The sequence below is a fragment of the Apteryx mantelli genome, chromosome 6 (genome assembly GCF_036417845.1).
Source record: "Apteryx mantelli isolate bAptMan1 chromosome 6, bAptMan1.hap1, whole genome shotgun sequence".
NCBI classification, from domain to species: Eukaryota; Metazoa; Chordata; class Aves; order Apterygiformes; family Apterygidae; genus Apteryx; species Apteryx mantelli.
The window spans coordinates 46,736,297-46,751,217 of record NC_089983.1 but is presented as its reverse complement, the minus strand read 5'-3'; the positions used below and the strand labels follow the sequence as shown (position 1 = coordinate 46,751,217).

General features: G+C 51.7%; 1 protein-coding gene and 1 long non-coding RNA gene across 6 annotated transcripts in view; one reads left to right on the top strand and one right to left on the bottom strand.

Moving 5' to 3' along the window:
• Positions 1–1,137: 1,137 nt before the first annotated feature.
• On the bottom strand, positions 1,138–5,422 carry LOC136992356 (uncharacterized). Of its 3 annotated transcripts, XR_010884612.1 has the most exons (5): positions 5,367–5,422; positions 3,971–4,019; positions 2,618–2,761; positions 2,443–2,513; positions 1,138–1,307 (listed from the first exon to the last, which is right to left on the bottom strand). It is a non-coding gene; the product is annotated as an uncharacterized lncRNA (long non-coding RNA). The 3 variants fall into 3 exon arrangements; XR_010884610.1 differs by lacking the exon at positions 5,367–5,422 and having other exon boundaries at positions 3,250–4,813; XR_010884611.1 differs by lacking the exon at positions 5,367–5,422 and having other exon boundaries at positions 3,971–4,813.
• ZEB2 (zinc finger E-box binding homeobox 2) overlaps positions 2,725–14,921 on the top strand; it is a 128,805-nt gene continuing 116,608 nt past the window's right edge. For 2 of the 3 annotated variants that reach the window (XM_013959677.2, XM_013959680.2), the window contains exon 1: positions 5,467–5,542. In XM_013959677.2, coding sequence (XP_013815131.1) covers positions 5,470–5,542 — 73 coding nt within the window. In that variant the 5' untranslated portion in view covers positions 5,467–5,469. Of the gene's footprint in view, positions 2,782–5,466; positions 5,543–14,921 lie in introns of those variants that run through there. The other variant, XM_013959678.2, reaches the window with a different exon arrangement.

Sequence of the window (14,921 nt, the reverse complement as noted above, 5' to 3'; positions counted from 1 at the left end):
TTATCCAGTACTTTCCCTGGCAGTTAGCAGAGTCCAAAACGCGGCCACGTTCTGCGCTGTGACCGAGTGCTCTGCCTTTCCCCTTCCCCCCCCCCCCCCAATTTGTGTGGCCGGGCGCTTGCCAGCGCAGTGCGCTCACGTTAGATAGGGGCATCTATTTATTTAAATCGCGGGGCAGATTTTTATGAGCAGATGAAAAATCGCAAGCAAATCTTTGGGGAAATGATGAGCTGCAAAGACACGCCGGGGTTTCCCCCCCCCCCCCCCCTTGCTTCCTTTGCAATGTTTAATCATCAGAAAGGTGTTCTCTGATCAGGAACATTTTTGAGTGCTATTGCTAGTGACTACTGCTAGCATTCCAGTTCTTGCTTTAGGCACACATTCAATGCACAGTTCAAGAGCAGTTTATCTTAGCTTAATGTAAGTAAAAGTATAGTGTCGGATCAGTGTACCATTTGTTTCAGTTTTCTTCGGGGAGGGGGGGAAAGTGCTGTAATAGATTTAACTCTGTCAAAGCAGGGAAATTGTTGCACAGCCCTCTAATACAGCCCTTTGGGCAGCTGCACGTTTACCTTCAGAAAGGATCACACGAGCACGCAAGATTTGAAGTTTATCTTTGCGCTGAGATTATTTAAAGCTCTTTTAGAGAAAGAAACGTCTGTGGGTTCTGCTTGGCGCTGGGCATGAGCGGATCGAGGCTGAGACACATCAGCCCCCCTTTTCGGATAAACGCCTGCGCTCAGCATCTCCAGCTTTGGCTGCCTTTACTTACTTCTATATTAGTTCTCAATTACGTGCAGTGTAAACCAGCTTTTTGATTAACAAAACAGCAGAGCATTGGTTAAGAACACTTAAACTTCAAAAAAAAAAAAAAAAAATCCCCCTGGGAAGTGGGCTCTGAATTGGTTAATAATGTGCAGTACTTGCTAAATTGCTGACTTCCAGATGTGGAAAATATCTTTCTTGTTTAGGACCTACGTAACCTGATTGGATTACGACAGAAGCGTCACATTGGAAGGCTTTTGAGTGATGATTTAATTAACCATACAGTAGAAAGCTGTATTTGCCAGGAAACCCCTTCCATATTTGCATAACCAATCCCTTCAGTGCAAAGGTGGAGTCTGAGTTTTGTTCTAATATGCAATTTTATTTTAATTTTAATACTTTAAAAAGGTGAAAAACTTGTAACCTCCCCGAAGTTCAGTACCACTCGCCTGCTTGTCCGCTCTTGTCTCTTTGCCTGTCTAGCCGCTTCCCAAGGAGCGGAGAGAGGCAGGAAGAGAGCCCATCTCACCCCTGATCCATATCTGTGAACAAAACAGATAGACTGTAAGATCTCAGCACGTTTTCTTCTTCCTTTTTTTTTTTTTTCCCATCAGATTTAGCTGACTATTCAAATAACCTGGATGAGTGCTGAAATGAAAGAAAAAAAAATGCCCCCAAAGAAACACGCAGGGATAATAACAGTAATACTAATAAGCGTACCAAAGCACCCAAAGGCTCGGGAGCCGGTGCGCGGTGCCCGGGCAGAGTTTAGCTCCCGGGCACCGCGTTAGGGTAAGTTCCCCCCCCCCCGGCGGGGCAGGGTCTCGGCCGGCGGCGGGCGCCGCGCGCAGGATGCGGCCCGGGGTCCCGGGGGGGTCCCGGGGGGGGGTCCCGGGGGGGGGTCCCGGGGGGTCCCGCGGGGCCGGGCAGGCGATGCCGCCCGGGGGCGCCGCCGGCGGCCGGGGCCACGATGCTGCCCGGGGGGGCGGCGGGGCGGGGGGGGGGGGGCAAGGAAGGGGGGAGCCGGCAGGGGTCGGGCTCCGGGGGGGGGGGGCGGAGCCCGCCTCGGGGGCAGGGGGTGGATGCAACCCGGGGGGGGGGGAGCAGGGGATACAAGCGGGGGAGGGGGGGCAGCCGGGGGGGCAGAGGATACACCCCGGGGGTGCAGGGGGTGCAGCTGGGGGTGCAGGAGATACACCCCGGGGGTGCAGGGGGGGCAGCCCGGAGGCAGGGGGTGCAGCCGGGGGAGCAGAGGATGCACCCCGGGGGGGCAGAGGATGCACTCCGGGGGGGCAGGAGAGGGTGCACGGGGGGGGGGGGATGCACCCCGGGGGTGCACCTGGGGATGCACCCGGTGGGGGGGGGGCAGGGGGTGCAGCCCCGGTGCGGGAGGTGCAGCGCGGGGCGGGGGGGGGGGGGGGCCGGGGATCTACCTGGGGGGCAGGGGCTGCGGCGCGGCCCAGGGCCGGGCGGCGGTGAGTTTCCGCGGGGCGGTGCGCGGCAGGGCGCGGAGCGGCGCGGAGCGGCGCGGGGGGCGGGCGCGGGGCGGGGGGCGGGCGGGAGGCGGCGGAATCGCATTTCTCCCGCTAAAGCGTTCGCGGAGACTTCAAGGTATAATCTATCCCAGATCCTTTCCCAGAGAGAAACTTGGCGATCACGTTTCCACATGATGCTCACGTTTGGTGCTCTTCAATTATCCCTCCCCACAAAGATAGGTGGCGTGTGTTTCAGGGTCTCTCCTCTCGCTCCTACAGAAAAGAAAAAGAAAAAAATGTCATTAGAAGAGGCGTAACACGTCAGTCCGTCCCCAGGTTTGTGTTTCCTGGAGTGGCAGAAAGAGATCAGTCCTAACCTGCCCAGCAGGAATAACGGTCCTTCCGACAACTCTTTGCAAGGCTTTTTTTACAATTTCTCCAGGAGCTGCATCTCCCTTCACCTTTTCTCCTCCACTTCGCGGCTTCTTCATGCTTTTTCTTCTCACCATTTCTGGCCAAAACTACAAACAAGACTTCGCAGGTAGGTTCGGAATTTAATTCCATTTTCCTTCCTTTTTTCCACCCCCCCTGCTTTTCCCTCACACCACCTCGCGCTGCAGTGGGCTTATTTAATTTCGAAATTATTTTATTTTCGGCGGGTTAGCTTTTTTTTTTTTTTTTTTTTTTTCCCTTCCCTCCCTTCCCCTCTCCCGAGCTTGTTTATAGTTGGGGTGAAAAGCTCCTTTTTTTTTCCGGGGAACCCCCCGGCCGCTCGGGCGCCGGTGCCGGGCGGGGAGCGCGGGTGCGGGGCACGGCGAGCCCTGCCACCGCCGCCCACACCTCGCCGCTACCTGCGCGGCCAGGTGCGAGCGGTGCCTCTGGCAGCAAAAGTTTTAATGCGAGGAAAGGAGTTCTCCTTCCTGGGGGGGGGGGGGGGGAATCCCCCCACCCACTTCCCTGCTCTTTTATTTGGAGATTCGCATATCAGCCTCCGAAAGTTTGCGTGTACCTGTTAATGCTCTGCACGTCCTGCGCCTGCAAAGGCAGCGCGGCCGGCTCCGGCGAGCCCGGGCTGTGCCAGGGCTCCCGGCGAGGATGTGTATTTCCCCAAACTGAAAGTTTGCTGTTTTGTCTGTTTAGTTAGTTTCATTTCTTTATTTTATTTTGTGAAGCTGGGTGAAGTAACACCTTAGCTTCTGGGATCCTAAAGCAAGAAGTGAAAGTACTGACTGGAACTTAAAAGTCGTTTACCAAAAAGCAAAAAAAAAATAAAATAAAAATAAAATAAAATAAATAAAAGGATAGCTAGTCGTCTGGGAAGAAAAGTGTTCTCGAGGTCTGCAGGTTTAAAATTATTGACAACTTTTTTTTCTGGCATGCTAAAGAGCAGGGAAGATACTGAAATGCATTTAAAACAATTCACCCTTGGTCGCTTTGCATTAGTACGCCAATCGCCGAGGAAAGCTCACAGTGCGGGCTTTTCTCAGTTTATACCCTCCCCACTTTGATACAGCTGCTGTTAGATCTGTAATGATGATGCAGACACTGCACACTCCAGAATCAGAAATAACTAGCAAATAATAAAGTTTGCAGGACATTTCTCAATCTCTTCCTTCCTCAGCCACACACATCCATATCAACTCACTCTGCCTAGGCGGATTCATGAGCAGGAGTGTGTGAGTAAACATGCTGCCCCCGACCACACTCTCTGAATATCCCTCTCTACTTACCTGCTCAGAGAATTTTTTTCAGACAAGCAGGTTTTATAATCATAAACGTCTGGGGAAAAAAAAAAAGAGAGAGAGAGAGAGTTCAGACAAAATAAAAGACCTAGGAGCAACACACTTAACTGCTCAGTCCTGCTGTAAAGCTCTAACAAAGTCAGAGGACAGGATTAAAAACAAAACAAAACAAAACAAAACACTTTGCTGCAAAAAAATGTTGAGGCAGGTAATCATTTTTGACATTTTGTGCAAAACTTGCAGTGCAGGAGAGGACAATAGATGGGGAGGACAGGAGGGTTTCTGTTCAGAAGAGCAAGGGTTAATTGCCCTTGTTTTACAGTTTGCATCTGTTACATCTTTTATAGCCCCCTGTTTAAACTAATCCTCAAGTCAAAGCATCTTTAAAGCTACAGCATCTTCCTCAAGATGGACTTAGTTTCAGGAGCGTTCTCGCAAGCAAGCCCAGTGCTCTTCCCCTCTCGTTTTGACAGATAGAGCCTCCTGTGAAGCTGCACATACAGACAGACATACAGTAGGTCCAAAAGTTTACAAGTTAAAAAAAAAAACCCACTGAAAGCCTGAAAACTCTGACAGGAGTAGTTTTGATTTCTGTTTCTTTTCTGGGAAAAAAAAATGACACTCTGAAGCTTTGTTTAACTAAGGGGCAGGGGAAACCCTGAATATTGTCAAACTGACTAAAAAGGTGACAGAGGTTTATAATTACAGTCCTCGCTGGTAGCGGGGGGAGGGGGAGGGCTCCGCGCTGCGCTTTACCCCAAAAGGGCAGGGGAGAGCCATGTTTCCCTCTGCTCTTATCACTTTGCTCGAGTGCACTTTGAAAACGTAAAAAAAAAAAAAAAAAGAGAAAAGAAAAAAAAAAGAAAGAAAGAAAAAAAAAGAAAAAAGAAGAAGAAGAAGGGAAAAAAAACCAAAAAGCAAGCCAGCGGCAGCAGCAGAACGAGGGAATGATAGCATTTCATGTGAAAACAAGTTATAATGTCAAATTAAAGTACTTTTAGGAGGAAATGGTCCGCCTAGCATTGAGTCAAGCAGCACTACTGTAAAAGCTGTGCATTCCCTCATACGGTCATGAGTTATGAGTCATTTGAGATGTAATTCTTGTCTCTCTCTGATCTCCTTTGCTGGTGCAATACACACACACACACACACACACACACACACACGCACACACAGAGCGAGCGAGCGAGCGAGCCCGAAAATAAATAAATAACCCAGCGCACAAGCAACGCGCCCGGCGGGGAAGAGCGCGGGGGGGGAAGCGCCCGTCTCGCCGCTGTCCCACCTCCCCCGGCAGGGCCCGGCCGGCCGCGCGCGTGGATGGGTGCTTTTGGGGGTGAAAGCCCGGCTCCGCGTTGGCGCCCTGCGTTTAAATGGGATATACCAATGCCCCCGGTGTCGCTGTGCTTGGTCGTTACATAGAGCCTGCGTGCTGCTGAAGCAGGGAGCCGAGCCCATGCGAACTGCCATCTGATCCACTCTTATCAATGAAGCAGCAGATCATGGCGGATGGCCCCAGGTGTAAGAGGCGAAAGCAAGCCAACCCGCGCAGGAAGCACGGTAAGCGACCCCCGCACCAAACTTTTCCGCGGGGCAGCCCCGCCGGCAGCGCAGCGCGGCGCCGGGGCGGCAGCGGCGGCGGCAGCGGCGGCGGCAGCGGCGGCAGCGGCGCCCGCCCGGGCCGGCGGCCGCGGGGCTCCGCGCTGCCCGGCGCTGCCCGGCGCTGCCCGGCGCGCAGCGGCTGCGCGGGCGCGGGGGGCGCGCTGCCTCCGCCGCCGCCCCGGCCACGGCCGCCGCCGCAAAGTTTGTTGCGCGGAGCGCGGAGCGGCGCGGCGGGGCGGCGGCTCGCCGCTTCCCGGCGGGGCGCGGAGAGGCGCGGAGCGGCGCGGAGCGGAGCGGGGAGGGCGGCGGGGCCGCCGCCGCCGCCGGCCCTGGGAAAGGGGGAAAAAAAAAAAAAGAAAGAAAGAAAGAAAAAGGGAAAGAAAAAAGAAAGAAAGAAAGAAACCCCCGCGGCAGCGTGAGAACCGGCGGCGCGCTGGCCGGGAGTTCGCCCCTCTCGCTTTTTTTATTGTTAGCCGCTCGAAAACGAAACTTCCTCCTCCCTAATAATTAATAACGCTAATGAGCCGGGTGCCCGGCCGGCCGCGGCCGCCGTGCGCACCGCGCTGCGCGGGCTGCGGGGCGCGGCGGGGCGCGGGGCGAGCCGGGCGCTGGCAGCCGCCGCGCCGCCTCTCCGGGCCCCTGCGCGGCTGCTGCGCGGCCCCTGCGCGGCCCCTGCGCGGCTCCGCGGGCGCCGGGCTCGGCCCCCGCGCGCAGCCCCTCGCCTCGCCAGCGCGGCCCCACTTTCCACAACTTTCCTCCCGAGAAGCGGCAGGAAGGAAGATATTTGCGTGAACCTCAGCGCGTTTTGCTTATAGCTCGGCTACTTAATTTAAGTGGCGAGGTGGAGGTGGGGGTGGAAAGAGGAGATGGGGGGGGGAACAATAACAACAACAACAAAAAAACAAAGACAAGAGAATGTTGATTAGAAACAAATGATCCTTCCCCCCCCCTCCCCTTCCCTCGCTCTCTAGGTTGTGAGTGTGAGTGTGTGTGTGTGTGCGTGTGTGTGTGTGTGTGTGTCTTTTTCTTGTTGTGGTGGAGGCGTCGAGCCATATGGGGGAGTGATAGAGGAATTTTAGTCAGAAACTGTTCGTTATGTTACACTGGCTTTTCCCTTTGTGTTGTCTTTGATCTATTTGCTTGGCTTAGTATTACAAAAAAACCCAACTAAAATAATATATTCCGAGCAGCTTCCCAAGGATCCGTTCCTTGTTATCTTTTTTTAAAGTCTCTCCCCCTCCACCACCACCCTTTACTCTTGTGTCTGTCATTATTTAAGGTGGTCCTCACAGAGGAGACCTCCCCTTCCCCTCATCTCTGGGTAATTTAGTAGACATTAAAATTACACGTAATGTTTCCCTCTCCTCTCTTGTGTTTCCTCTGTTCTTTTTATTAAATGTTGGTTATTGATTTTCTAAAATCAATGTCTGTTGTGGGGCTTTTTTCCCCTTACAAGTATCTAAAGCACGTTGCTGATCAACTGGATAACAAAAGCTTTGTGTCAAGTAGCCTTTTTTCTTATGTTAAACAGTCATTTTTGAGAGAAAAAGAGAATGAGATTTAAAGCAACGCATCCAGAAGTGCTCTTTTGCAGTAAAGAATATTCTGAGTGTTTGAGGGGGTTTTTATTCTTCTCCTTTAGCCTCCTTGGCTTTTTTAATGCAAGATTATTAGTTTAGCGTGTTAAACCCTTCGCATGTTCTGTGGTGAGGGATGCGTCTCTGTGTGTAATATTTTCTCAACATAATTTGATCCGCAAAACAGAAATAAAAAGCTGGATGCCTCTGTTCGTGTAGGACATCATGACTGTAGTTCGAGCACCCTGTTATTGCACACGAGTCCCAGGAAACACATATGGACCGGGATGACAGAGATTCTGTTGCTCCGTTGAAAGTGTGTTTTCACGGCACTGCAATAACTTGGGAAGCCAGGACACTTGGGAGTCGAAAGTTTAATTGCGATTTTTAAGGTAACCGCTTAAAGATCCTGCAAACTTCATTGCAAGTGTGGGCACTGGTTACACGAAGGTCTAACTTCTCCCTTCAGTGTCTTGCTCTGGCCAAGAGAGAGAAAAAAAAAAATCTCGACTTTCTGTCTGTCCACTCTTTCCTCTTTGTGTTCCATAATTTGTTTCTTTCATTCATTTCTGAGTCAGAAATGTCCTGGTCCTGAGAAGCAGGTAGACGAGGGTGGGTTGTGTGTATGTGGGTTTTTTTTTTTCTTTTCATTTTCTCTTTCTCGACGAGCACGTATCCAATGCCTTTCCCTTTGGGAATTGCCCAGGATTTATCTGGACTGAGTGGATTTTTCTTCTTTCCTGGATTCGTGGAAAAGATGTCACTTCTGAGCTTGTGTCTTTGCTGATAACACTAAAAACGGTGATGCTTATCGAAATCATAGAGAAATTCCTTAGAAACGCGACAGAATCAAAATAAAATTAGAAAGCCACGGGAAAGAAAAAAAAAAAACCAACATAGATGGTCATCACGGAAACTGGAGTAGCGTGAGTGTACTCAAACACGAATTACAGGAGGGAAGAGAACAGGGTGATCCAAGCGCGGATGCCCCCGAGCGCGCTCCCCGCGCTGCGTGCGCGTGTGCGTGCAGGCTGCTCGCGAGCCGGGATTAGGCCCGGCCGAAGCGCGGCCGAGCCGGCGAGGCTGGAAGGGCGGAAAGCTGGGGGGGGGGGGGGGGGTCGCGCATAACGGGAGGAGGCAGCAGCGCGCAGAGGCGCTGGGGGAGCAGGGGGGCGGCAGGAAAATAAATACTCGTGGTGGTGGTGGTGGTGGGGGGGGGTTTGTGGTGGGGGGGAGGCAGGGGAGAGGGAAGACCCTAAAAAGAGGGGGCAGGAGCCGGGGGCAGCCGCGGAGCCGGCAGCCCAGGAATGCGGGGAAGTTCAGTTCGGTCAGATGATCCCCGGCCGCCTGACTCACGCCGTAACACTTTCACTGCAGGAGAAGTGGCGGCAGAGCCGGAGGAGGAGGAGGAGGAGGAAGAGGGCAGCGAGCCCCCCCTCCCCCCCCCCGGCCGCCCCGCGCTGCACGGGCGCCCCGCCGAGGCGGGGGCTGCGCGGGCGCGGGAGGACGCGGAGCGGCGCGGCCCCGCTGCTCCCTGCCCTGCCACGCGGTGGGAGAGCGGCTGCCTCCCTCCTGCTCCTCCAAAAAAATTAAAAAAAAAAAAGAAATTAAAAAAAAAAAAAAGAAATTAACCCCCCCAGGAAGGAGGGCAAGCGGGGGAGGGGGGAAAGTTGGAGCTAATTTACTCCAAAGTTTCAGTAAACAGCTCGCTTTGATTCCTTTGCCATCTCGCTTCCAGTTGTAAAGAAAAGGGAGAAAGTTCAATGCTTTGAGGGCTCTGATCCGAGGGGGGATACAGACCCAACGAGCAGCGCGATTCTCCTTGCTCAGGGCGCTCACCAAAAAAAAAAAAAAAAAAAAAAAAAAGGGAAGACACCCACCCACCCACCCACCCGCCTGGCGGGGATGCTGGGGCAGGGGGAAAAACCTCCTTCCCTGCAAACAGAGGGGGGAAAAACAACAACAACAACAACAACAACAAAAACCCAAACAAACCCCAAAGCAACCCAGCCTGCCTGCTGTCTCCAGCGAGTGGGAAGGGAGGCTGGTGCTCCCCGCCCGGGGAAGTTTGGAGGCGGCCGGCGTGCGCGGTGCGTGCGAGCGAGGGGGCTGCTGTGGGTGAAACCGAGGTGGCCCGAGGCAGAGCGGGCCCCGGCGGCGCCCCCGGGCCCCGGCGGCCGGGCAGGGGCGCGAATCCGTTGCGGGCAGATTGCTCCCAGGGATTGCTTGCTTCCCTGGGAGACGAATGCCCTGCTTCCAGGGCAGCACCTGGAGATAGGTATTAAAAATTAATGTGGTAAATGCGAGTGGCCGGGACGTAATGAATACCCAGTGACATTTCTCCGCTCAGATTCGTGTCTAGCGTGAGCTTTGACATGGAGCAGAGGAGGCTGTTTGCGGTGTCAAGGCTGATCTGTTCATTTGATTCGGAGTTTTGGAGGAAAGCAGTGAATTTGGAGATTAGTGGCTGATTTACTGTTTGCCATTCGTGAGGAGGTTCTGCTTCCTGGCTTCTGCTTGTTGCCCATGCTTCGCAAGGAAACTTTGGGGGGATTTCTAATTGCTGTAAGAAAATACATTTGAAGCCTGCGAAGGCAATATTTTAAAAAGAAAAAAAAATAAGGAAACAATTACAAGCTAATTACTAATAATTATCCATAGCCCACTGCCCAAGGTAGGGAAAATACGTGGAAGAGAGAGATGCAAGCTATCAGGACAGGCTGCTAATATGCCCTAAGAAAAATGTGTGGCTCCCTTTAGAGGGGAAAGAAGGGTGTTGATTCTTTTACAGCAGCACCACATTCACTCCAAGAAATAGGAAATTCTTCGCCTCACAACAGTTTTTGGCATCTGCATTATCCCAGTGCTTTTAAGGTGCATTTTCCCCTCTGTGAAAGAAAACTCTTTGTCCTTTTTTCTCCAAGCCCCTGGCTTCCCAAGGTAGACACTATTTTGTGCCTGTCACACAGAAAGGGAGTGCAGGTTTGCAGTGCTCACAGACAATTGATTGTCTGCCCTAATGTGTTTCATTTACATGTTTATAACGTCAATAGTGCTGGGGTGTCCACTGTACCATTCATTCCAGCATTCCCACAAGGGTGCAATTGTCTGAATGGCCAAGTCAGACACCTTTTTGATTGCTCTTTAGTTGTCTTTTTAGAGTAGGGAGAAAAAGGAGAGAAATCTGTGAGGCAGAAACACTAGTTGAAAATATTTCAGAATTAAACGTCACCATTAAAGCAGATGTGAGCATTAGGCAAACAGTATATTTTAACTAAGGTTCTGAAGGTGTAAACAAATTCAGAATAGAGGGGGTGGTTGCTGAACACTAAATCGCGTCCCGTCTCTTAATTTTTTAGTCTTTTTTTTTTTTAAATGATTTGTGGTTTTCATGTTCAGTTCAGCCTCTGTAAATGCAGCCGCCTCCTAACTCTTTGTATGCCTAACTGTAATTTGTGATTTTTTTTCTACATATTTACATATCTCTGTTTATGCCAACAGCGTCAGCTAACCACTTGGAAAGTCTATTGAGAGACTATTTAGGCTGTGGGAAGTATAAACTTAAAAAAAGTAAGATCCAGATATTTCTTCATCAAGCATTTTTAATGAAAAAAAAAAAACCATGACAATGACTAGACTTTTCCTTGAAGCGGTTTAACTTAAATAGCTGTGTATCAACTTCTTACGTCTGCGGTTACCGTCCTCTTACGCTGCGAGCTCTCAGCAAAGTGCTCCTAGGAGTTCCAAAGTCAATAAAAGATTACTTTTTAAGGTGTGCTGGACTGGTTTTCTATGTCACGCTCCGCTTTATCATTGAAGTTGCTTCTGAGGAAGGCGAGAAATGACTGCATATGTTTCATATTTGAATAAATAAGCGTCACAGCTTATTGAAAGTTATACATGTGTGCGTGTATGCCTGCACATACGTGTGTATACACCTATGGGTGTGTAAAGAGAGTGTCTGTGTGCACATATATATAATGTATATATAGTATATAGAGGTTCACCCAGAAATAACGGTTCGCATTTCAGACAAGACCATTTTCCCCTAAAAACGAGGATGATCCCAAGAGCTCCAATTAATACAAGTTGACCTGTTCCGTCCATGGTCCATAAGGGAAAAGAGCACTAACTCCCGTGGCGTCTGCTTGGGAGGTAAAGCGAGGGGAAAACTTTTTTTCTTATTTATTTATTTTTTTCTCCTCCTCTCTCTAATTTTTGTTGTAATAAAGAAAGAAAGAAAGAGAGAAAGAAAGGAAGGAAGAAAGAAAGCAAGCCTGTTTGTGGAAGATTTGGTGTGTGCGTGCGTGTGTGTGTGTGTGTGTGCCTAACAGGGAAGACACACACAGTAGATGCACCGTTAGCTGAACCCCTGACACGGCGGTCTTTTGAATGCCTTAGGTATGATTTCACTTTCGCTCACATCAATGCTGACCTGAATGCCTTTCATATCTGATCCGCTGTGTCTCTCCCAGTAAACATCCCCTGAGGGGAGAACAAAGAAAGGAGCTCTTCTTCTTCTTAATCACAATTCAGCCCATTCACCGCCGGCAGGCTACATTTGCATTCTGCAACAGAAAGCCAAGATGAAAAGAGGGGGAAAAAAAAAGAGAGAGAGAGAGAGGAGAGGGAGAGAGAGTGAGAAGAAGGGGGGAAAAAAGCAGAAGGGTGGAGGCTGAGTAAAATAACTTAGGTGTTTGTAGCTGTTTGTTGGGCTTCCCCTAGTTACAAGCCTTATATAGCTGCTGCTCTACCCAGCCTTGGCTCTTCTGACAGCAGATAGTGTTACAAGATGGCATGCCTGTACTATTCATGGCCACTCGCGCTAACACTTGAGGTAGAAAGTGTCAGAGAGGGATCAAATTCTCCTCGGAGCAGGCTGCGGGAGTTAGGGTCAGGTGTGTGCGCTCCCCGCTCTTGACTGCTGCCTATTCTCTCCCTTTAATTACCATTATTGTTTACTCGCCGTGACCTTGGGGAGCAGGGGCGGGCGGGGGGGGGGGGGGGAGTCGGGGCCGCCCGCTGCCGCGCAGCGCTCGCGAATCGCCCTTTCGCCGCCGCCGCGCTTTGCTCCTGCCCTGGGGGCGCCCGGGCCCCCGAAGCGGCGCGACCCGACCCGCCGGCGAGAAGCAGCAGCCCGGCCAAAGCCTCCCCCCCCCCCCCTCCAGCACCGGCACCCGCAAACGCCCCCCGGGCAGCGGCGAGATTTGGGCAAGTTGCTGCAGCCCGGCTCCCTCCTGTTGGTTTTTTTGTTTTGGTTTTTTTTTTTAGTAGTCACATTCATGCGCATTTTCCTCCCCCCCCCCCCCAATACCTCCCCGGTTTGTCTGTTTGTTTGCTCTTCTGTGTTTTCAATAAGACAGTTTTTTTAAAAAAAAATGTCGAGGTCTTCGGTCGTATCCACTTTTTCTCACCAAGGCAAGGTTTATTTATAACCGGATCCTGCTTACTGAGAAGTATTTAAGCCCTTTCAGGCAGAGCTGTCAAAATTTCCTGTGTTGTTTTGCCTCTATTTGCAACATGTAAAAAGTAATATGCAGTTGCTGGGATTGGGCTAACCAGGGGAGTGCAGAAATCTTAAGTGACAAGTTTTCAGCTACACTATCTCCTGCCGACCAAACTGTCATTTTTCAGAAAGCACTTTTAAGATCCTAACAGGTTTTTTTTTCCCCCCATCAGCAAATAGATTAAATGTGCTAAAGCAACTTTGAGGGAGAAGAACAGTCTGAACAATGCGGAGCGGGAGGGATGTCTTATTTCCCTGTCGCTGCTATGGCAGATCTCACTCCTAAGGAGCACGCTAACCGAGATGTTACCAGTTGAACAGAAGCATGTGACACAGATTCCTGATTTTTTCCCAGAAGATTTGCAGAATTTACAAAAAGAGATTATCTCTACACCTTCCACCCTCCTAACCACCCCCATGACCCAAGCAAGGGAGGATTTAGGCAGATTTACTTCAGTAAACACCTTTGGACACTTGGGGAAAAGTAGGAGTCTGTTTGCAAAAGCAGGCTTTTGTTAAGTGAGGTGCTGGATAATGCTTTACCAAGCAGCTGTGATATTAACCTACCCAGTAATGCTAGAAAACGGTTTAACTCCTTGCGTGCTCCGGGGGTTGCGCTCCCCGGAGAGGCGCCGTCCCCAAGGGCCTCGCTTGGGTACCGAGGAGCTGGGCCTGGGCCTGGCCTCTGCCCGAGCTGTGCTCGCGTCTTCTGGGTGTCCGCCTGGCTCAGGTAGTGGCTGGGAAAAGCAGCGGGGAACCCCTGCGAGGCAGGGCCCCAGCAGCGAGGGGTTTGGCGGGTGCGTGGGGGCGCGCAGACGTGCGGCGCCCCGGCAGGTAGCGCAACGCCGCAGGGAGGCTGGCGGAGAGGCCTGGGGGATGAAGGGCAGCTCGGGAGTCCGGCCCGAGCACCCGCACGGAAAGGAAGTTATAGCTGCAGACCTGTACGAGTGGGTTCCCGTTCACTGGGTTCCCCTTTTTTTTTTTTTTTTTTTTCTCTTTCAGAGCAAAACTAAGCTTTCTAAGGTTTGCAGCTTCTCGAAAGTGAACTTTTTATTGCTAAGGCTACTTACCGCTCTGTCCTGAGCTACGAGAAGGAGGAGTGAATAACTTAGTCATTTTTGCTGGGCAGAAGAGTGACTTTACAGGTGTTCCTTTTTTTTCTTTTTTTTTTCCTTTTTTATTTTAGCTAGAATAAGATTGCTTCATTTAGGGATTTTTGTTGTCGAGGGTTTTTTTTCCCCCCTTTTTTTTAAGTGTAGGTGTCAATGTTAGAGCAGCCACAAATGTGTGAGAAAGCAAAGGGTATGAGACATGACAGAATTAAAGGTGTTTGCTATGTTGTTACCCGTGTGTCAAGCTGCAAGCTCCCTTTGTCACAGCCTCCTGGTGATTTGATAGTGTGGATCCACTTCCCTTCGAAGTGATACAGCAGTTTCTAACTGGGGGTTTGAATGCGGTGCACTCGTTGCCGCTGCATTTGCCTCCCCAAAATAGGTTTGCCCACCTCAGCATCACCCAGAGCCCAGCGCTGTGCACTCAGACACCAGGACAGCAGCCACAGCATTGCAGTGTCTGGCATGGAGCGGCGTTTGGCAGCAGTGTCATCTGCCAAATCATCCCATAATTACGTTTTATGTTATTTGTATGAATGACCAAGCATGCAGTATTCCTTTTGAAATCAAAGGAAGGCTTAAAACGCGTTTTTGAATACTTTCAGACCATGGTCAGGTCACAGTTTGGGAGTTGAATTAAACTGATCTCATTTGTGATCTAATTGAGGCTGGCAACAACCTTAGCAGTAGCAATAACATACAAATACAAATCAAAGAGCAGAATTCAGCAAATCAGATCTTTTGCTCGAATTCTGCCTGGGAGTTATTCTCCGGCTGCCAACAGAGAAGTTAAACTTTGTCCCGCTGCTCAGCGGCGGTGCGAGCCTTGCATATTTTTCGGGGCTTTGGCGGGGAAGCCGGGCTGCGCGGAGCCCCGCACAAAGGAGCGCGGCGAGCTCGGCCTCGCCGCGGAGCCGCCGGGGACCGGGCGCGGCGCGGCGCGGCTCGGCTCGTCGCGCAGGTTGCTCGGGAGCCCGGCGGCTCCGCGGCGAGCGCAGGAGGGGAGCGGGGCGATGCGGGCGAGGAGGGGCGGGAAGCGGCGCAGCGAGCGGCAGCCCTTGGGCCGGGCTGCCCCGTCCCGCCACGCACCGCTGCGCGTCCCGCGGAGGCGACGAGCAGAGGGGCCGCGGAGCGCGGGCTGC